A 21,908-nucleotide genomic window follows, 5' to 3' on the forward strand; every position below is an offset into this window, starting at 1 on the left:
CTTGTATTAATGATACTGCCTCTCTTCTTTTAGTAACATTTTCTTGAACGTGAGATGAGTACTCTCATGGATCATTAAAAATATTATTTTAAGATAATCTTGGAAAACGGTTTGTTGACTCTGGAAATCGATTGCAGATCCCCGATAATTCGGAAAATAAGTGAAATTAAGAAGCGTCTATCTCGAAACCAAGCAGTTGAGGTCCCATGACGCGCAGTTGCGACTTGTTTATAAGCTTTCACGACTGTCAAGATTGTACCAGTTATTGGCGGACATGAATGACATCCCGAGACTAAACCGAAGGTTTTAAATTTGAGTCTCCCATCGATTGTCCGAGGCATCAATGAAATTACATATGTCGGTAGAAAATTTAAGGGTATTATGGGAAATAAGAAATAAATTGATGCGGGAAAATATCTGTCATTACTGATTAGCGGTTACTAATAATTGTCAATTTGACGCTAGTAGGTTGTTCAGTGCGGTGAATAAAAGACTCCACATCGCGAGAATGTTGGCGTTAACTATTATCTCGAATTGAGTGAGTGAAATTTAAAAAAAAAATGTAAGTTGAAGAAACTTAGTAATCATTTTAATGCAAGTCCTTAAATACCATCGTGTAAAACAAAACATTTAAATTCTCGGGTCATTTTCATTTATCAACATTTCATATTCTAGGCAGTCAAAGGTTTGCATTAGTTATCTGCAATTTTTTCTTTGTTCCTCCACGTGAACTTTGACGGCAGAAAAAAAGATTCTTTGTTGGGTCTCAGCGACGCCGTAGAAGAAATTCTGGACCTTGTGTTGATGCGCCGTGGTGATCGCGAGAACCACGCAAAATGTGTGCCATTGAAAGCCACCAATCGAAAATTTTGCCTTTCCGTTTGAAAGGTAACTTTTATTCCGAGATTATGATTCCAATGGGTGTTGTAGTCAAATTAAAAAGTGGAGAACATTTACCTTCGACGTGTGTATTGCGCTGAAGATCGACTTTAGGCCTTCCTACCTCGGAGTAAGATGTCAGCCCGTCGAATTAGTACCTTCAACCTCATAATTAGACGGTCTAAGGAATGCGGGCATTAGAATAGTTTTTGAAATATAGGGCATCGACGAAAATATGAAACGAAATGAGAAAAATCATGAAAATAAATGGTGATTTTTTATCCATACTAAAAAGAAAGACTCGTACTTTTCCACAGATTTGTGAAATCTGTGGAAAAGTACGAGTCTTTCTTTTTAGTATGGATATTAAATACTTCCACGAAGTGAAGCCTGAAACAATAGAATATATTCGCAAAGGTGAATTTTTAGATTTCGGTTGACGACAGTTGACGTTTCTGTTGCGCTGTGTCCTCGGCGGCTCTTTCCCTCTCCCAAGTACGAAAGTGGCGCGCCCTAGTGTGGCGTAAATGGTCGAGAGACAAGCCGTGCTGGGACATTAAACTGGGGGCCCAGTGCGGCCTCACTCCCGAAGGCCAAAGCAAGATTCTCACTCCTAGACGATTGTACAGTATTGGAGAGGTAATGGCGTGGAAGCCATCCATTTAAGGCTGTCCCTTCGCGGTTGACAAGAATCGTAATTGCATGGTGGTCACTCTGTCGGAAAATCGGGGAAACATGAGAAACGCTCGAGTTTCTTTAAAATATTCGGAGAAGAGAATTTCGGGACAGAATCTAAGTTGGCGAAAAAGGTCGAGTGTGTTGTATCCGAAATAGGGAGATGTTGATTGGAATGGTGGAGCTTCTTGGAGGGTGCCGCTTGTGGCAACTGTGGGAATGATTAGCATAAGAGTTGTGGGTTGAAGGTTTTAAGAATATAATCGGCATATGCAGCAAGTGCACGTGTATGGAAGGAAATGCCCCTTTACTTCTAGCCTAGCAGTTTCCTCCTGTCACGCACCTCAGCGGTGGCTTGCAGGGTATCATGTGGAAGGTATTATGCGTAAATAGTACCAAACCAGAGATATGACGTATTTATGTTATTTTTAACACCATACATATTGGCACAGCCACCGCTAGGTCAGCCATTTCAGCGATAATGTATGGTGAAAATTCAATATAAAAACGTATTAATTAAAGTTTAGCGCGGGTTTCTACCAAAGTGAATTAAATCTGATGAAATATATTCTATTCAGTCATTGAATAAATACAGGCAGTAAGTTAAACTTAGAAAATCAGTTTGGTGATCGCAATGACCAAACTCGCCCGTACTTGTATTTTTGCAGCAAAATGTATCGATGATTACGTCGCTGTGCGCCTTCCATCGTGGATAGACAATAGTCCCTCTCCACAAGCTGCTCATTACGCCGGCGAGTCGGTCCCTCTTCTGGTGCGCGGACCGAGTCGCGGGGCCGTCGCTGCTGGCGCGAGAGTGCGCCCCACTGCCTCGCTCCTAAAACGCGTGCTTGTGCCGTCACGCCCTGCCGGCGGCCGCGTACGTGACTCACCTCTAACTCAGCGTTGGAGGAGCGCGAAGAAGTATTTGCGCAGTTCGCTCATTTTGTGAACGTCCTCCGACCCCCATCCCTTCCCTCACTCCCACTCTCCTTCACTTCTCCCTCCCCCACCTCCAGCGCTCCACTGCCCAGATCACTCACTATCGCGAGAGAACTGCATCCTCTCCTGCTCTAGCTAGCCTCTTGGAGATTTCAATGCGTTCTTTTGTAGAACACTCTGCCTGCTCTGCCGATGGTCTTGCCATCTTGGCTGAATAGACCCAAATTTCGTTGAAATGGCTCATCATTTGTCTCATCTGAATTGGCAGCAGTGGTATGAGTCGACTTTTACTTTGGTCCTGCTGTTAACTCTTGGATTCCGACCGTATTGTCCCAGACTAGCTCGAACTGTGCGTTGCGAGTGCATTGGGGGGGGGGGAGTCATGAATTAGAGGAAGCATATTATAGTTTTAATTGCTTAGCATTAAATTCAAATTCCTACAATATTCTCCAGGACCGATTGCTACCGAGAAAATCCGTGGAAGTAACATTATCAACAAAATTGTTTGGTCTAGCATTTCAGATTTGCGGATTTAATAGGGGTATGTGTCTTTATCAATGAATATGAATTTAAAAGACTTCCATTTTCTCAATTATTCAGTATTCCAGATAGAGCTTTGTTTCCTTTAGATGATGCAATGAGAATGTGCACGAAATCCTTTTGTGTCTAATGCAGGGTCATCGATAAAAAAATATCGGAATCTTTTGCTCTGCTGGCCATTTTGAAGCTACCTCGTCCATTAAGATGATGCATCGGTAGCTTAACTGGCTAAAGAACTCGGCCGGATATCTAGGGGCCCTCGTTTGAATCCCGGTCAAACGGAATGATTTTTACTCTTTGAAATTAGTGCATTTTAATGCATATTAGCGGATGACTCCGTTAAAGTTATTATCTCCCGCAGTTCTTTGAATTCGTGAATGACTGTAAATAAGACGATGAGTGAAGTTCATTGTTTACGTGCAGACTTCGGAAATGCTTCTCCAATTTGTCAATTCGGAAATGCTTCTCCAATTTGTCAATTCGGAAATGCTTCTCCAATTTGTCAAATCTGGGTTGTAGTTTTCACCTTTTACGTCGCACAACCTTGCGGATCAGCGAAAGTCGTACGTTACTACCAAGTCAACTTTCATACTTTTTCCTTTTTTTTTGTCATTTCAATGGGAAAAATTGACCCGTGGGTTATGTAGAATTTCTTTATATTAACTACTGTCTTTTGTGAATTAATAAACCTGATGTCCATCGGAGTATATGATATCCATTTCCTCTATATTTCGGCCACTAATTTCAAGAAAACTCGTTTATGATGACTTGAAAAGACTGCATCGAGCCAGCTAAAATATTGTTATTGTCAATAGTTTATTTAGATATCGTCCAAGCGGAATTGAGGGGTCACACGCATACACTGTAATCAACCCGAAGGTCGAGTTTGGTAGGTGATGATAGAGTTCACCCAGTACTAGTTTAGCCCGACTGCGTGTGAAATTCCTTTCATCCTTTCCCTGTGCCAGTTAGGGTTTCCCAGGAAGATCTGGTACCCGAAAAATCACATAGCTTGGGTGGAGCTGCAGGTGCCCGGAGGGGCTTGCCCGGTAATCGAACCCGGGCGCTCCGGTCAATATTCCAACGCTCTACGACTGGACTGCCGCGACCCACAATTGAAGGGTTTTATAGTGCATATCGGATGGTGTATGCATCTCATCTAATCTTTCATGTCCAAACGTCCTTCGTGTGCTAACCCTGTTTCGAATCGAAGTCAGACGATGTGCCCATTCCACATCTGGTGCCTGCGAATGAACATTTCAGCGGTTCCTAAGCTGTCACTTAATAAAATGGAATTATATCAAGTGTTATTTGACATCTTTTAATAAAGGCAAAGGATATCCCCGTTCATTTGATTTTGCTAAGACAAGCCAGAGTAGGAAGGCGTGTCATCTTCCCTAGGGAAATAAACATTTTATCATGGGAATTTCTAAGTGGCAAAGGTAGTGTCATCATCAGATTATCATAATCCTGATGTGTACGTTTCTCCCTGGCATGGGTGCCACGAGCAGTGATGGAGAACGGTTGGTTCTTCAGAGCTGCGTGATTTTTCAGGTACCAGAATTTCCTGGGAAACCCTAGACGTCACAGAAAAAGGTTCTGGCTCCCCTACCATGATGTGTGCGTTTCACACGCTGTCGGTCGAAGTATTGGGTGAACCCTACCATCACCTATCAAACCGACCTTCGGGTTGATTACTGTGTTTATGGCTTCATGTTTTTTATACCCACTGATTCATTTATACGTCATTTATTTAAATATCCGGTGTTCTTATACAATTACACGTTTAACATTTTATTTCTGAATAGGGGGATGTGATTCGAGGCATATCACTTACACTAGGGCGTAGAAGCAAATGAAATTCCGCCATCGACGTTTCGTCTCTTTCCACAGTGTAAAAGGAAAAGTTGAGGGTCTTAGGTAACGGATGAAGAATCACGCATGGAATATGACGATAAATTAACCCTATCATTATTGATTGACCTTTCACGGTTTTGGCGATGCGATTACAGTCTCTGGGACTCACTCTCAGGATTCATTTTGCAAATTATATTGAGACTGATGAAAACTACACAAGCAACGAAGTCATCTAGAGAATGAGGGCACATTTGGGGAGTTGAATGAATATATCTTGAGAGCCATCAGTGTCACTCATGCTGAGCTTCAAGCTCGCATCCTCGCCCTCTCCTCGGAATGCGTTCGTGTGCGTGGCCGAATCCCCCTTCCTGGGGGGGGGGCGTCGTACAAGTGTTTGACGGGGGAGTGAGTGGGTGGGTGCGGGAGACGCACCCACACCAGCGTGCAACTGCCAATCCGACCCAGGGATACGTCGTCGCTGCCAGTCTCTCGGGAGGGAAGATGTCCTCGAGTTTCAATTGTCGCCATACCACGTGTCGTTACGAAAGAAGGCCATTGGTCAAGTCCACCCTCGAGGTCTCCCCCGTCCCCTGCCCCCCTCTCCGAAGCCTCCGCGGGGGGATGAGGGGGCTGTGGGGTCGTTTCATGTCATTCGAGTCACGGCGCGCGATTTCCGGTCGCGAAGCTGTACGTCGGCGGCGGTCGTGAATGCGGCAGCGCATGTCGTCCCGTCTCCACGGCCGCCACCTCGGCGAAGCCATTGCGGTGAGGCCCCTCGGGCAAGGAGGAGCTCCGTCGGCGGTCCCCTCGCAACCACCCTCCCCCCCCAATCCCCCATCATCTCCTTCTGTTTACTTCTATTTATAGGAGGGCTGAGCAAAGCCGACGGGCCGTCAGTTATGGATCCGGGCGGTGCTAAGGGAATCGTTTCATTGAGAAGGCCGGTTCCTTCGGGAGTTGGGCCTCCCTGCAGTCGCGTTTCCTTTTCTTTTGCTGCTCCATATTTCGCCTCTATGACTCTTCCCTCTCTTGTTAACGCCTCGTCCGTGCGTACGTGCCCTTGCCGCCCCCACCCCCTCCACGGTTGATGAAGCGAATCGACCCGCGCCCTGGGCCCGCTCACATGCTGTCATACTTATCATCCTCACCTTCGCTGTTCAGCGTATTGATGGATGCGGGTTCGAGTCGGAAGGGTACAGTGAATGCGTATGTTTTAAGAGTGTCTTTGAAACCGGTCGATGGATGTTTGTAATGGGGAATATGGCAAAGCCCTCTCTACCGTTTCAGTTCGAATGAGAATGACCCATAGTTAATTTTCGCTGGTATTCATAACTAATGTGCTTAACACTTGTCTACTGGTACAGCCCTTACAAGTCCATTGATGAACGATCGTTTGTGCTTATTAAGTTTAAAGATATTAATCTCAGAGATGTAGGGAATTAGCTATATATCATGCTTGTCAAGTCAGTAGAGTGTGAATTGACCCATTGACCACAGAACCCTTCGAAGCGCTCCGGAATGATGAACAGTGGACTGCGTACTTGACGTGAAGGAAAGAGCTTTCCTCGAGGGAAATATTATTATGTGGCTGAATTATGAATGGGATTACGCCATGTATGTATTAGGCTTTATGCTTAATATGTATGGCGTTTGATGATTCAACTTACATGACTGACTTCAACATTCAAAAAGTGCCACCGTTATATTTCGTTTTCTGCTGTAAATAGTTGAGATTGTAATTTTGTGATTTGAAATTAACAGATAATTCATCGTATGCTCTCTTTTGTTAAAATTCTAATTTCCTATTATAACATTTGTTGTAATTAATAATATTTTAAAAGGGAATTCGACTTCCTGGCGGTGAAATAATTCAGTCGGTTTGTTCGCTAGTAAATGGAGATTGTTCGGATTATTGTCGATTAACTCTATTTCAAAGAAGTTAACTGTTCATTTGAATGTTAAAGATTAAAAATCGAGACCTATGAAAGTGTTCCTAATGGAATTATTGAAGTGGCATTCATCATATTCCACCATCCTTAGTTTTTGAACGTTCTCTAATATTCAATGGTTGCACTATTTTTTCCTCCTCGAGTAGTTACTAGACACCGCGATTGCGGGCCTCCAGCATCGACTTATTCGCTCGAAGTAATACCACGCTCGATAGCGTGGTCATGGTTGCCTTAGCGATAACGCTTTCGCTCCCACGCGCCCTTCAGCATGCATAAATGTATTTAAATTTAGATATGTCGTTAAAAAAGGTTATTGCTGCATCAAAAACGAAATTTATTACTTTTTATTGCCCTATTACCGGGTTTAGTACGTATGGAACGTGGGAGACCTTGATTCGTTTGAAGGTCGGATGTTTCTCACTTGTCTGAGGTCCCTTTGAAGGTGGGTCGAGCACACGCCGGGTGCATTCACGCTCCCATCCGTCCCACCCCCACCCCCTGACCACCCCCCCCTGCCCGCACGGAGGTAATCAGAGTGCATTGTCGTTTCATGGGGGAACTCGGTTCGCTTGGCCTCGCTAAGTTCATCCTCCGATTGGCAGGGACTGAATCTCGCGGCCGAAAGTCCACGAAATGCCTTTCGTACAATTGAGAGGTTTACCTTGTGCCATACGTGCTCTCAAAATACACGTCGCGTGTTATATCTCTATGAAATTTAGTAGCTCGTAGTTTAACATAAAATTCCGGCAAAAATGTAGTTTTTTAAGTTGCAAACTCTCGAGAAACACGTAACATTATGCGAACAAATTGCAGAGCGAGTGTGAAATTCAATATTCATTTAAATTTGTATGAACTTGATGTGTGAATTAGATTTGGATTCATCACATTTTAAATTTAAAATATTCGTAGTAGTAGAATTAGTTTATAGGGGAGGCGACCAACAAGTAAGGTCATTTCCGCCTTTTTGGGTGGACAAGAAAGAATGAAGGGTAAAGAGAAACCCGGAGTCGGCATTAGCCTACTCTAAACTAAAGGCGCCAAGGGGTCCTCAGTCAAATGTCCCATCTGGCGGACGGCATGCTCACTCCAAGTGCTCTCCACAAAGTACTACAATACCACTGTAAAATATCTGCCGCACCCGGTATTCGAACCCGGACCCTCTGATGGGAAGCAAGTACGTTTGCCACCGTACCATCCCGATCCTCTTTAAATATTCCTGCTGTGAAAAATCACCGACAACTCAGGGCCCAGGTTCGCACGAAATCGCGTGGATTTTATTTTCTCCAGCGGAATTCAAGGGGTTAAAAATCATAAGAAGCACTTGTTGCGTTAATTTTGAAATCATAATGAAAAAAAACGTTCTAGTTTGTGTATTCTAATGTACTGGGCATTTTTTTCTTCTTTTTTGCAATAGTAGTAAAATCTGCGGTTTACGGCTTCCATCCGTGCTTTTGAAAGGGCAGTCAGTCAGCAGAATTCTATGCCCAGTGAATGAGCAATTGATTCTCCCCTGAGATTCGTTCCCGTCAGCGCATACGAGGGCGCGGCGAGCGTGGTGGTCAAGTGGGCGGCTGGCTTACGAAGGCGCGGGTTGAAATGGACTTGGGTCGAGGACACCGGCACCGTGTCACTTTCATGGTTGATCTTCCTCTGACGAAAAATAAAATCTCTCTGGAGCCACTCCTTGCATGAACAAAATATATATTCGCATTATAATGGAAAATGAGAAAAAATAATCATTGGGACGTAAATCGTACCCTTTGCAGTTGGCGGCTATTTATAACCCGACTCATATACCTTTAGATGGTAGTTTTTGTGAATATAAATAAGGAATGTTTTCTTAAATAGTTTTGTAAAAATCCTAGAAGTTGGGTGATTTGTTGTTAACTTTTCCGAGTGCTTTCTTCATCCAAATTATATTCAAAATACTATACCCTATTCAGTGTAGCCAAATACGTACTTTCTTTTAATATCTTAACTAGCAGTTTAAATGCTACGTATAAGAGCCGTTATGAACCGTTCTCACTTCATTAACACTGCTCGAGGAATCGCCTCGGATATTAACGCGCGAGCATTTTACGAGGAGTGGTGATGAGTGATCTCAGTCGGATGAACGCCGTTCGCATTTCTCGGAGGTTTGTTTGGGCATCTCCCTCCGCCCCCGCTTAAACGGTCTTCTCCCCCGTGTAGCCTGCAGAGGGGGCCGGGTGGTGAAAGTGTTGTTTGCTCCGGAGAAAGCGGTTGGGGAGGGAGTGCGTGCCATGTTTTGCTACGTAGGCCGCGAAGTGACCCGTGGCCCACTCTCGCCCGAGAGAGCGATTCTTCACTTGGCGGAATTCCACGGAAAGAAAGGATAACCGGTACGGGCAACGGAGCTTGGAGCTGTTTCATGAGAATACGTGTAGTTTCGTCGCAGGCGTTGTGTGCGAAATAAATACATCCAAAAATCGCCCGCTAAAATAAGCGTTTGTGCAGATAGGAAGCATTATTTCTTCCCCCACGGAGATAGTTTTAAAGAAACCCCTTGCACGCGTCATGTCTGACCCTTGAGTTCCTGGAGGTTAGCGTAACATTCTGATAAATCGCGAAATATGTCAGTTAAACGGCAACTTCTTTTCTTCCGTTTAGAGTGGACGTACATAAGGCAAAATCTTCCTGGATACAATTTCATTCGACTTACAAATGGGTCGATTGCATGTGTTGCTTTCTTAAAAATCGGGAATCCGAACCCACCGTTCTCCCTTATCGAAATCATTATTGCGTCGGTCGGCTGTTGGCATTTGCCTGCTTTCCATTCGAGGCGCCGGAGAAGTTTGAAAGTCCGTCCCGGCGGAGGATGGGTTACGCTCGAGCTGGGATCGCAGGGGTACGCCCGTGGGAAACCCTGCCACTCCAAATCTTGTCCTCGCCGTCGAGATTCCTCAATTGAATCCTCGTATCACTGCCATCTTCAGCTTGTATCTGCTGTAATCTGGGGGTCGTCAGGTGTCATTTAAAGATACTGCAAGACAAGAACGTGGAGAAAACCTGTGAGAGTCGGAAAAATCTAAAACTGTTTCAGGAAATCCTAGGCAGGGAAATCCATGCAGGTAAATGCAACATTTGAAAACCCGATGCATTACCTTCGTTGATTATTTCATCTCTTCAAATTGTATTTTTCTGGAAAGACTCAGTAAGATCAAGGAGGTTGGTTATCCCGGAAAATTGTATTTGAGCTTAATTTAAAAATAAGAGCAAAGGCCCCTTTCTCAGTGCTGAGCACACACAAACCAGAACGAATCGGTGGACAATTACAACGATTGCTTCAATTTGTGTCGTGAATAATGCTGGCGTGACACTCTTCATTGTCGTACTCGTTTTGGGGGCTCTTTCGAATCCCCCGGGACAATCCCCCGATATATTCGTCCGTTCTTTCGATATTCCGAACAGACCTTGAAACGCTCTTCGAAACCCAATGATACCGTTAACTATGATGTTACACTTTTGAAAGCGTAAACGTGTGGTGTTTTCTCCGGGTTCGTATAATGTCATTGGAATCGGTTCTAACAAATCTATTTTAATATCAATGTCTAATTATTGCAGTCATATCAGTCCATGAATTTTTCTCTAGCATCATTACCTGTTTTACTCCGCTTAGTTTCTTTCGTAATCCTTGATCGTGGTGTCATTACATTTCCCCTTATTATATTTTTGGATTCGTAGTTATTTGTACTCGTATTTTGTAAGCCCTATATTAAAACTATAAACAATAAACTGAGTGAGGCGGTAAAGTAATAGTGCGAAAGAAGCGTGGTGGATGGCGCAGTGGAAGAAGATGAAGAGTGAACAAAGGAAGGGTGACATAGGTGCAGGGTTCTGGAAGGTGAAAATACTGTTGGGGAGTAAAGAGGGTAAATTCGGGCTCAAAGTTTTAATTAAACAAGGAAAATTTCATGAGAGATGGAAAGAATACGTGGAGGATTTATGTGGTAAAGACATAAGGCCGGCAAGTTTAGACATTACAAGAGAAAATGCCGTTGATGAGGATAGCGTAGCTGTAGACCTTGAAACGGAGATAGAAATGGTATTAAAGGAGTTAAAATCAAACAAGGCGGTGGGGGTGGATAACATTCCCGCGGAACTTCATTTAGGTTTAGAAAAAGGTGGGAGGAAGATTTTTATGGACTAATTGGCAGTATTTGTGAGGGAGGAAATTGGCTAGAAGATTTCGTCAGATTGTAAGTACGTAATCCAAAAATGGGATAGTCAGCCTTATGTTAGGACTATAGAACAATAGATTTGATTTCGATCGGACCTAAGTGGTACTTAGAATCATCAATCTGTGGAAGGAAAGTAAGAAAAATGATGTTTGCTTACTTTGGGGATGATCGGTTTGTGTTCAGGAAAGGGAGAGGCACGCGTAATGGGGTGGATAGCGATTTGTTGGCCGAAGTCCAATGGAGGCAGGAAAGGTGGATGGAAAGCATTTTGTTTGGGGATAGGATGTTAAAGACTTTGATAAAGGGGAAGAGGATAGGCAAGCAAGGTAGGGGAAGGAAAACGCCAGGCATGTTGGACGGAATGTAGGTAGAATGCATGTGCAATTGGAGACGAGTATACTGAAGTGTTACTTTTGTGTTGTATTACTGTAGTGTAGTCAAATCAGGTTGTCTTGTTAGGCGGGACGTAGAAACGTAGGGTTTTTCAGTCTTGTGTTCCACCAAAACCGATTTTAAACGGGAGACAACCCAATAATAGTATGTTAAAATGGCAATTGGTAAAAAGCTTCTCCCTCTCATTGTATATGCACCTTGCCGCAGTACAGTCTGTTCTAAATTTCATCTATAATCATTAAGTATGTGTAGTATAAAATACATACATGCATGTTAGGCATTTTTTATTTAAGTTGCATAGTTGGTCTTTTCTAGTCCGGCGTAAATAAACTTAAGAGAACTCATCATAATGCAGCGACTAAAAAGAACAGAATGCATCAACTATAATCATTGCACGTTAGTCTAGGTGTAGAAATGTTTGGCGCCCCTCATGCATTCGGGTTGGTTACTGTATAACCCATAAAAATAGTAATAAACCCGAAGGTCGGTTTGATAGACGATGGTAGAGTTCACCCCGTATTAAGCCCGACGACGTGTGAAATTCACACATCAGGGTAGGTGGGCCAGTTCCTTTCCCTGTGCCGGTCATGGTTTCCCAGGAAGATCTGGTACCCGAGAAATCACATAGCTTGGGTGGAGCTGCAGGTGTCCAGAGTGGCTTGCCCGGTAATCGAACCTGGGACCCTCCGGTCAGTAGACCAACGCTCTACCCCCTGGTCTACCGCGACCCGCACATAGATTAACATATATACGTGTGTGTGTGTATATACACACAAATATATATATATATATATTTTCACACACATGTAGTATATATATATCTTATGTACACATTTATGTACCAATTCCTAGGTAAGATCTCATTCTACGTGTTACTAGTTCGTGTGTGTCTCCGTTAACAGTGTAGTGCTGCTAGAACTTCGGGTCGTTTCTGTTAAGCCCTTTTGCCATAAGACTTCGCTCGTAGCAGAAGCGCACTTCTCGGCGACATGAATGGAGTGCACTTGTAAGCGAACGTGGAGAGGGGCGTGGCGACGAGGTTTGTGCACGAGGGGGGGAGCGACGCACGAGGGTTCGGCACTTGGCCGTAAGTTGGGCGAGAGGGGTGGATCGAGTGACAGAGAAGGTTCCACGAAGGCCTGCGAGTTCTATGAAGACCGGTAGAAGCCATTCTGGGACCCCGATTGGGCTGGGGGATGAGCCTATTAGTCGGATGAAACGCGGCAGTTTGCCATGGAGGGCGGTGCTAATGGGAGGACGCCTAATGGGTGCTTGGGAAGGATGGTAAGCACAAAAGCGAAAAGATGCGAAGGCCGATCATTGACTGTATTGGAGAGACACTTAAGGAATGGAATTAAGTCGGTCTAGGGATTCCTGACTGGATGGCAATAATTGTGCAGGACCTATTATTTTAATTTTATCTCATATACTTTTACTGGTACCAGCAGGTAGGGCACGTTATCATTGAAGTAGGTGTCTCTGATTTTAATAATCTTTGTCTATCTGAAGCCAGTACTCCAAAATTGCCTGTAATTTATCAGCGATGAATCCCAGCCTCATATATTTGTACCCATGTGGACTACCCTTAACTTTAAATTTGTAGATAATATTTTTCAGAGAAAGTCAATAAAATTTAAACTCAGTGCTTCTGTATGTATATTTCCGTTGAAATTAATTATATTTATAATATAATATATTTTGTATGTATAAAACATAATATATTATATGTATAATGTATATTATATATATTTATATATTTATACATATGGCTGTATATAGCTGTATATATGGCTGTAAGTTGGGCGAGAGGGGTGGATCGAGTGACAGAGAAGGATCCACGAAGGCCTGCGAGTTCCCGGAATCGAACCCGGGCCATCCGATCAGTATATGTATATATATGGGTCGCGATAGTCTAGGGGGTAGAACTTTGGGCTTCTGACCCGGGTTCGATTCCGGGAACTCGCAGGCCTTCGTGGAACTTTCTCTGTCACTCGATCCACCCCTCTCGCCCAACTTACAGCCAAGTGCCGAACCCTCGTGGGGAGCCCCCCCCTCGTGCACAAACCTCGTCGCCACGCCCCTCTCCACGTTCGCTTACAAGTGCACTCCATTCATGTCGCCGAGAAGTGCGCTTCTGCTACGAGCTGTCTTATGGCAAAAGGGCTTAACAGAAACGACCCGGATTTCTAGCAGCACTACACTGTTAACGGGGACACACACGAACTAATAACACGTAGGATGAGATCTTACCTTGGAATTGATACATAAATGTGTACATGAGATATATATACTATATTTGTGTCTGTGTATATATACACACACACACACATGTAAATCTACGTGTGGGTCGCGGTAGTCCAGGGGTAGAGCGTTGGTCTACTGACCGGAGTGTCCCGGTTTTGATTACCGGGCAAGCCACTCTGGGCACCTGCAGCTCCACCCAAGCTATGTGATTTCTCGGGTACCAGATCTTCCTGGGAAACCATAACCGGCACAGGGAAAGGAACTGCCCCCACTACCCTGATGTGTGAATTTCACATGCCGTCGGGCTTAGTACTGGGTGAACCCTACTATCACCTACCAAACCGACCCTCGGGTTGATTACTGGGTTTAGGGTTTATACAATCTAGTGGAAAGTTGAATATTTACTAGAATTTTTTATGCAAACCAATGCAGGGCACACTTCTCCGTGTCATGAAAAGTTATAATATTACTCTACCGCGGTCGGACAATGTTATTCTGATCCATTATGTGCGTGGAAAAATGACATCTTGAATCTATTTGTCCTACACTTAATCTCTAATTTTACTGACTTAATCGCTCCTACCGTTGTACTAATGGGGGTAATAATACATTTCCAAAATCATTGCTTATCCTTCCAATTTATGCAAGAGATGTAATATGTAATTTAACGCGAGAGATTTAATCTGTCCCTCCGCCCAAAGTATCCGTTCAGGTCTGTCTTGGCTGTCTTCAGCATCCAAACCTCCCTTGCTGTCTCGTTTTCAGTTGTACGCGGAAGCTTCGGCTTCCTCCCGCGCCTTCTCATATAATTGAGTGCTGTATATGTGCCACCCATTCAAGCTTTCCAGTAAACGTTCGTCTCTCATCCCGTTCGTGTGACCAAAACTGTCTCTGATACGTCATATCCGAAAGGTCACCGTCCATTTCCGTTGTTTCCCCTCTAGCAGCATTTCTGTGTCCGTTCAGTCTAGTCTTTGTTGTGTGTGTGTGGGTAAAATATACAAGTATACGCACGCATTCTCACAAACACATACGCACGGGCGTGTGCGTATGTTTGTGTATATATGTGTATATATCCGTTCATATACATGGTTTGTATAAAAAGTATCGGGAAACATTTATGAAAAGTAAATTTATTTCAGATATTGGTACAATACCTCAAAATTCTTCTAAGTGCATCCCTTGAGCGTTGACAAACTTTTGCAAGCGGGTTTTCCACGACTCGAAGGCTCCTGGTTAGACGGATTCCGGCAGTTCCTTGAGGGTACACTAGGATACCATGGTGGTGTCCTTTGAGGGAGGATTTTACTCTTGGGAATATGAAAGCTTCCTGGCGCCAAGTCGGGACTGTAAGGGGAATGGGGAATCGTCGCGAAGCGTTGCAAAAGATCTTCCCAAACAGGCACACGATTCTGCTTTTGGTCGTCCGTCAAGATCATCGGGACGAATTAAGCGTAGGTCTTTCGATTCACCAATTTTTGAGTGATAATGATGAGCACTATCATCTAATAAATGCTAATACGATATGCGATAATGCGTACACTTAACCGATGGTCTGAATTCAACACATCACGCACACGTCGGGGAAAAATTGTTATCGATATTTTTTATACAAACCTTGTACACATGTGGGGACGTGGTAGTCAAGGAGGTACAATAAATCGGTGGACAATTGATCGCAGGGCCTGGGTTCGACTCCTACTCAGCATCCGAGCTATATTAATATAGTTTGGTTTTTTTTGCACATGCATACAGCGCAGCAAATTTCTAATTGTTAAACATCTCAAAATTCAAAGGGCATAGTCTTGTTACATCTAAGCTATTTCAAACTAAATATCATATTGCGCGTAATGGTCGCATTTGCGTGGCATAATTTAAAGGAGGCCTCTTCCGCAACTGGAACACCCTTCCGATGATTTGCATTCTGCTTTGTGGAAAGAAGTAGTTATTGGATGATAAAATAAACCTATGCCAAGATATAATGTGATATTAAGTTGAGCAGTTTTCATTCAATTATTCAAGTTTGAAATTATATGGCGATGAGTATAGGTCTTGAACGAAAATGCAGCTAATAAATTCAACTTCCCGATTCTGCCAATCCATTCTCAAATCTGGATCGAATTTGGAAAAAAAATATTCCATCTGTTTATTTATGATTTTCGTCAATGTTCTCGTAATTTCTCTCGAAATTGTTCTTTCTATGAATATGCAATCCATCGGCGGATGATCCCGTAATAGAATTGGAACACAATTTTGAGCCTTACTCTTTAGCATCAACTGTTAGTGGGGGAAGTTTACGGACTAGAAAAATGAACATAATTCTGCGTCGAATGATGTATTGCTCCTGGCCAGAGGGAGGAGCAGACATAAGAAACACATGCAGACATATTTCACGGACGTGGGTTCGGAGGAACTATTCAATTTTAATAAAAGTAAATCATTGTGGACTGCGTTTAGTCTGTTTAATATCGCCTGCTTCCTATTTGTGTGTGGTACTTAAGCAGGCGGAGTGCGCTCATGTGCTCTTTTGTCATCGCATCCTCTTTTGTACAGTAATTACTCCCATTCAATGTTTTATATATATATTGTTAAGTGTAATTTGTTATCCGATGCAGATTTTAAGGATATAGTTTACAAAACACCTTACACAACGCGTCAGTCAAATGTCGTCCGGTGATTCCTTAATACGGGATGGATAGGGGTAATCAAGTCAAAAGTTGGCCGAAACATAATATAGCTACGTAGAAATGTGAATCGTTGTCATCATGTCCAGTAATGCAAGCCGCTGGTGCGTGCTTAATAAATGCTATCATCTATGTTATGCAATATTATATTTTGCATTGACAGCTAATGAATGCTAGTTATGCATTTTGTCTTTTTAAGTTGATTCCATGTTCGAAACGGAAGTGTGTGATTGTTTTGGGGGATGTGGGCCGTCATAAAACCGCAATCGGAGTGGTGGCAAAATAAGAGTCCAGTCGTACTAAGGCTTCCTTCCATTAGCAAATCGAATGGAAACTTAAGGAGTTGAGGCAAGGGATGACTAGTTGTTAATATTTCCCTTTTTGTTTTCTTAAATTACGGGTTGACCTCCCTTGGTCCACCTTCGGGATTGACAGCAGCGACAGACACCCCGCCTGTCGATATTGGGCGGCGGACCTTAATAAATATTATTTACTAACAAAATTTTCAATAAATCAGTGCGCCAATCGGCGATACATGTCATAATGTCAAATTTTATGAGTGGATTCAAACATGGGAGGGGCGTGATGGCAGTAATGTCTTAAGATAAAAGTGAAAGTTTTGATATTAAAAATTTATTTAATGTTCTGATATTTATAGTTCCTCAATATACGCATTAATCGTTATCTGTATTTCAATGCAACAATTTCAGAGTGTAAAAATCATTCGCCTTGACCGGTATTCGAACCCGAATCCCTCGATGTCCGGTTGAGTGCTTTAGCCAGTTAAGCTATCCAGGCGTCGTCTTAAACTCTGAAATTTTACTGCGAATGCCTGTAACATTGTATGTACGGTATTTCGTCACAACGTCTTATTCTTTTAAAGCCCCCAAAAATTAGAGTTTAAGACGACGCCTGGCAAGCTTAACTGGCTAAAGCACCCGACCGGACATAGAGGGTTTCGGATTCGAATCTCGGTCAAGGCGAATGATTTTTACACTCTGAAATAGTTGCATTGAAATGCACATTAGCGGATGACTCCGTTAAAAGTTACTGTTGCGGTATCTCCCGCAGTTTCTTTGGAAGTTATCTGCATTGTTAGTATAATGACTGATATTCGCGTAAAGGCAATGTCTTTAGTGTACAGTGTGCTATATTTTGTTGAGGATGTTCAGGTTATATTCATCATGTATATATCATATTTTTCATTGCCCGCGATTTTCCCGTGCTTAAGCAGGAATTAATTTGCACTGTTGGTTTATTTGCGTAGGTCAAGTCTTACTGCCGGTCTGACTGACCGGCAGATTGGCGGGGTGGGCTTAGTCCGACGGCTCAACGGCCCTGCTGAGCGGAAGCCCCCCGACCATGCATCGACCTTCGTCGCCTGTCCTTAGGTGTCTAACTAACCTTTCCATGTCAAACTATTTTTGTTTTTATTGTTTTCTTTTAAGACGCAATATTAATAATAGTGTCTCGTATTTGCCGTCGCAACACTTTTGTCTTTTATATACTCAGTCAACACAGCCTCGCATTCTTGTCCGCTAGGTGTTTTTAAATCACGAAAATTGTTTTCGGCATTGCATCATGTTATAATGTCGCAAGGGGCAACGAATTGACGTCACAAGGGACAACACATCTCTAAAAAAAATGTCCATTCGCGCATGGAGAATTCGTAGTTTACGATTTCATTTTTGTCGCAATTTGTTCCGGGTATTCCTTCCGATAAAAGCTACGTGCAGCTAGGGCGTAACCAAATTATTTCGGAAGCTATAACGTCTCCGTATACACAATGAAACAGGAACGTGAGCATCACAATACACCATCAAAAATCCGTGACGATGTGACTAGTCAACAATTTCGTTCTCTTCCGAATGACTCTATTGATATCTCGCTTTAGCCTTAATTCTTCGATAATAATATTGTAAATAGAATTATACGAGGGTCATCCGGAAAGTAGTACCCGTTCGTGCCGCATGAAGTGCTGACGACGCGAGTAGCCGCTGGACGAGGTCAGATAGCTTCAGTGGCTTGTCTGCCTTCTCTGAGCCAAGTTGCGTGACGCTAGCATTGCCTGTGTTATTTCTGTGATTGTTTACAATGTTTAAAAAAATTGAGAACGCCGCCAGTTGTGAAGTGAGGGCAGTGATTAAATTCCTCAATGCAAGAAACGTTCGCCCATGTGATATTCATCGCCAATTAAAGGAGGTGTATGGAGACAATGTAATGGACGAGTCGTCTGTTCGGCGGTGGTGTCGCAACTTCAACATGGGGAGGGGGAACACACACGACGATGAGCGTTCGGGGAGACCGTCTGTCATTACAGACCAACTGGTGAGCTCAGTTGACGAATTCGTGAGGAACGATCGGCGCGTCACAATTGATGACATCTGTGAGCATTTTCCCAATGTTTCTCGAACAATTGTTCATGAAATTGTTAAACACCATCTGCATTATGCAAAAATTTGTGCAAGATGGGTCCCTCGCGTATCTCAATGAGCTGGCGGCGAAGGACTATGCAGCAGGAATACAGAAACTTGTCACACGTTATGACAAATGCCTTAATTTGCTTGGAGATTATGTTGAGAAGTAGTTTAAAGTATCCTCTTTCAAATAAAATTTTTTATGTTTGTTAATATTTACTTTTGTGTCTTTATTTCACGAACGGGTACTACTTTCCGGATGACCCTCGTATTTATGCGACGGCATACCTTGTCGCATATAGTACTGTTCAATTGGTTTCAATTTGTACTGATTATTAGCAATATAACCTAAGCAGCGATGGATATTTTCCCTTCCAAATATGAGCAACCAATGATATTAATAGTATGGATTACTTTTAATTGCACATTCATACGTGCATTTGTACGTTGAATGTTACACCTAGGTTCTAGCTGACAACGTTTCTTTTTCACGACGCCTGTGATAACTCGAAGTACGCTACGGGTCTCTTGTACTGCAGATAAGTAAAGCGGTCTCATATTTGACGAAGAATCTGAGAGCGTGGAATAGGCTGGAATAATTAAGGCGCTCAGGGCGTAACGTAGCCTTAGAAGTTCTCGCCTCTGCTTTTCCCACCCAATCCGACGCGTGTCGCTCCAAATTTGTCGTTGACGTGTTGTTCCTTGCCGCCACTCGATCATCATCGCCATTCGGTGCTGTATCGTAATAATAATGGTATCTGTCTTTGTGATGGCGTGCGTCGCACGAACGAGTATAATAGAGGAACCATAGTCGCATTTGTTCTTAATTCGACCGAAGAAAAGCCGAAGCCCTGGTCTGGTACGAATCTCGGACGATTTGCTGCTCGGGTGCACATCCGTCTTTTCGCTAGCTTCTAAGACTTCGTCTCCTTGGCAGAAGTGGAAGCCCTACTGTTTCCTTTTTTAACTGCCAGCTGTGATTATTACTTGGAATTTTTTGTTATTTTTTCCGATTATCTCTACATCTAGAGAAGCCGTTCTCGGGCGAGAATTATTTAATATATAAATCCAAGTTTTCCTCAGGTGGAAAATACCATCCATTTTAAACTTAAGCTTAGACATTTTAATATTTCTGTTAATTCAATTTACCTATTCATTGTTTGAAATTAAAGGCCATATCTCTCTGATTCATTCTGGATTCAGGTTTACTGCGATTTGGAAGCAAAATTAAAAATTTAATTGTCCACTTTAAATTAATTTTTTGCCAAATCTGGGATTTTGCACTTCAATGTTGTGATGGGTTCTTGGAGTTTTATATCTGTAGGTTAATTACATTCCCATCCAGGTGTATTTAAGTTTTTTAATTTTTTGTGTGCATTTTATTTTGTAAGTGGTTTGCTGATTGCATTTTCCTTTTATATTCTAGGTGATGAATCTCATGCATAATTGATTCTTCCTGCCAGTTTTATGGATTGTTGCAGTGATGAGCCAAAACGTGCAGAATTCTGCTCTGACCCAGGTTAGACCTTAAATAATAATTTTTCCATTCATAGTCATTGCTGTTTAATATTTGTAGTCGCTTGTCTGTGGAAAGGTGAGGGAATACAAACATTCCTAAACTAAAAAATTTCCTCTTAAAACTCTTCCCAATCTTTGATGTCATAACTCAAAGAGTAAGGTGCATTTTTTTATTTCTCTTGGTGTGCTTAATTGAAGTCAATTCCAACAAAACAAAATAAATATGCAATGGCCAACATATGTAGTAAGTATTAAAGTATTACTCCTGAAAATAATTCAAGGTATATTTGACAGATAGGTGTTTCCCCCCTCATTTGTCCCCCCGGAAGAAATTTATCTATCTTGTACTACTAGGTAGATAAAAGGAGATTGAAAAAGTGCTTTGGGAGATTAAGTTGAACAAGGCAGCAGGCAAAGTTAATGTCCTGGCAGAATGACTTAAGGGCATAGGGAAATATGGAAGAAAGGGATTCTATGAATCATAGAAAGTATTTATTTACAGGTGTGTATAAGGTGGTAATATGGCCAGATGATTTACCTAGGTCAATTTTGATCCCAATTCTGAAAAAGTGTGAGGTCTATAAGATGATAAGTTTAATTCCACGTACAGCAAGGATAATTTTACTTTATGTATAGCAGGGTTAAGTTTAATTCCATGCGTAGCAAAATTAGTTCTAAGAATTACCAATAGAAGGCTGCAGAATAGTTTTAAAAAACCACCTAGTTGAAGATCTGTTTGGATTCAGGGAGGTGAGAAAAATATGATATACCAATGCAGTGATGAGAACATTAGTAGGAGGGAAATTTATTTGGATTTTGAGGTGTTTGACTGTGTAGGGTGGGCCAAGTTAATTAAGACACTACAAAATATGGCATTCGACTGGACAGAAGGGGTAGGTGACTTGGAATTTGCAGTGATTGCCTCAGGAGTGAGACAGGATTCCCTGTTATCTGTGGTGCTTATCAATCTGTATGCATAGGAACTGTGTTATGCATAGTATGGGAAAAGCTGGGGCTGGGAATAAAAGTGGGCAGTCGAAGAATTGTCAGGCTTGCATATGATGAAATAATAGTGAGTCTGACAGCCAAAGGATTGCAGTTATTGTTGAGTGTTTCACATGCACAATGCTATGGTATGGGATAAGGATTAACCACAAGAAATTTAAAGTACTGAAATTCTGAAGAATTAGGAAAGCTAAGTTAAGTATTTAAGTAAGAGTTCTGGGGTGGAAAGCAAAGTGCAGGCTTTTTCAATGCTCATTTTTTTCTCCTTGAGCTCAGGATTGCCGCAATGGCTTGTGTGAACCTGGAGAGGCTTTTGAACTACCATTTTAGGCTTTTTAGAAACTGTGTATAGGTTGAACTCTTGCCTTCAATTTAGCCTGATTTTTCTGTTTTGTTGCAGAGGTTCCAGCCAGTTACAATCGTGGGTCCTTACCAGGACCCAGGCTGGTTTCCTGTGAAGCAGACAGTCATGATGGAAGTCCAGGAAAACGACAAAATATCCTCACCCATTTACCTCCAGAAAAGGGCAGAAGTGAAGCTAAATGCTATGCCGTATGTGTACTATTCTTAATTTGTAATTGCATTTCATGAGTTGATTGAAAATAGAGT

General features: G+C 42.6%; 1 protein-coding gene across 2 annotated transcripts in view; it reads left to right on the forward strand.

Annotated features, from left to right (window-relative positions):
* Positions 1-21,908, forward strand: part of Csk (C-terminal Src kinase) — a 115,423-nt gene that overhangs the window by 70,011 nt on the left and 23,504 nt on the right. Inside the window, exons 1-3 of one of the 2 annotated variants that reach the window (XM_071591194.1) lie at positions 9,916-9,928; positions 20,203-20,295; positions 21,700-21,851. In XM_071591194.1, coding sequence (XP_071447295.1) covers positions 20,260-20,295; positions 21,700-21,851 — 188 coding nt within the window. In that variant the 5' untranslated portion in view covers positions 9,916-9,928; positions 20,203-20,259. Of the gene's footprint in view, positions 1-9,915; positions 9,929-20,202; positions 20,296-21,699; positions 21,852-21,908 lie in introns of those variants that run through there. The other variant, XM_071591193.1, reaches the window with a different exon arrangement.

The sequence above is a fragment of the Hetaerina americana genome, unplaced genomic scaffold (genome assembly GCF_022747635.1).
Source record: "Hetaerina americana unplaced genomic scaffold, ioHetAmer1.1.p SCAF_43, whole genome shotgun sequence".
Classification (NCBI taxonomy): domain Eukaryota; kingdom Metazoa; phylum Arthropoda; class Insecta; order Odonata; family Calopterygidae; genus Hetaerina; species Hetaerina americana.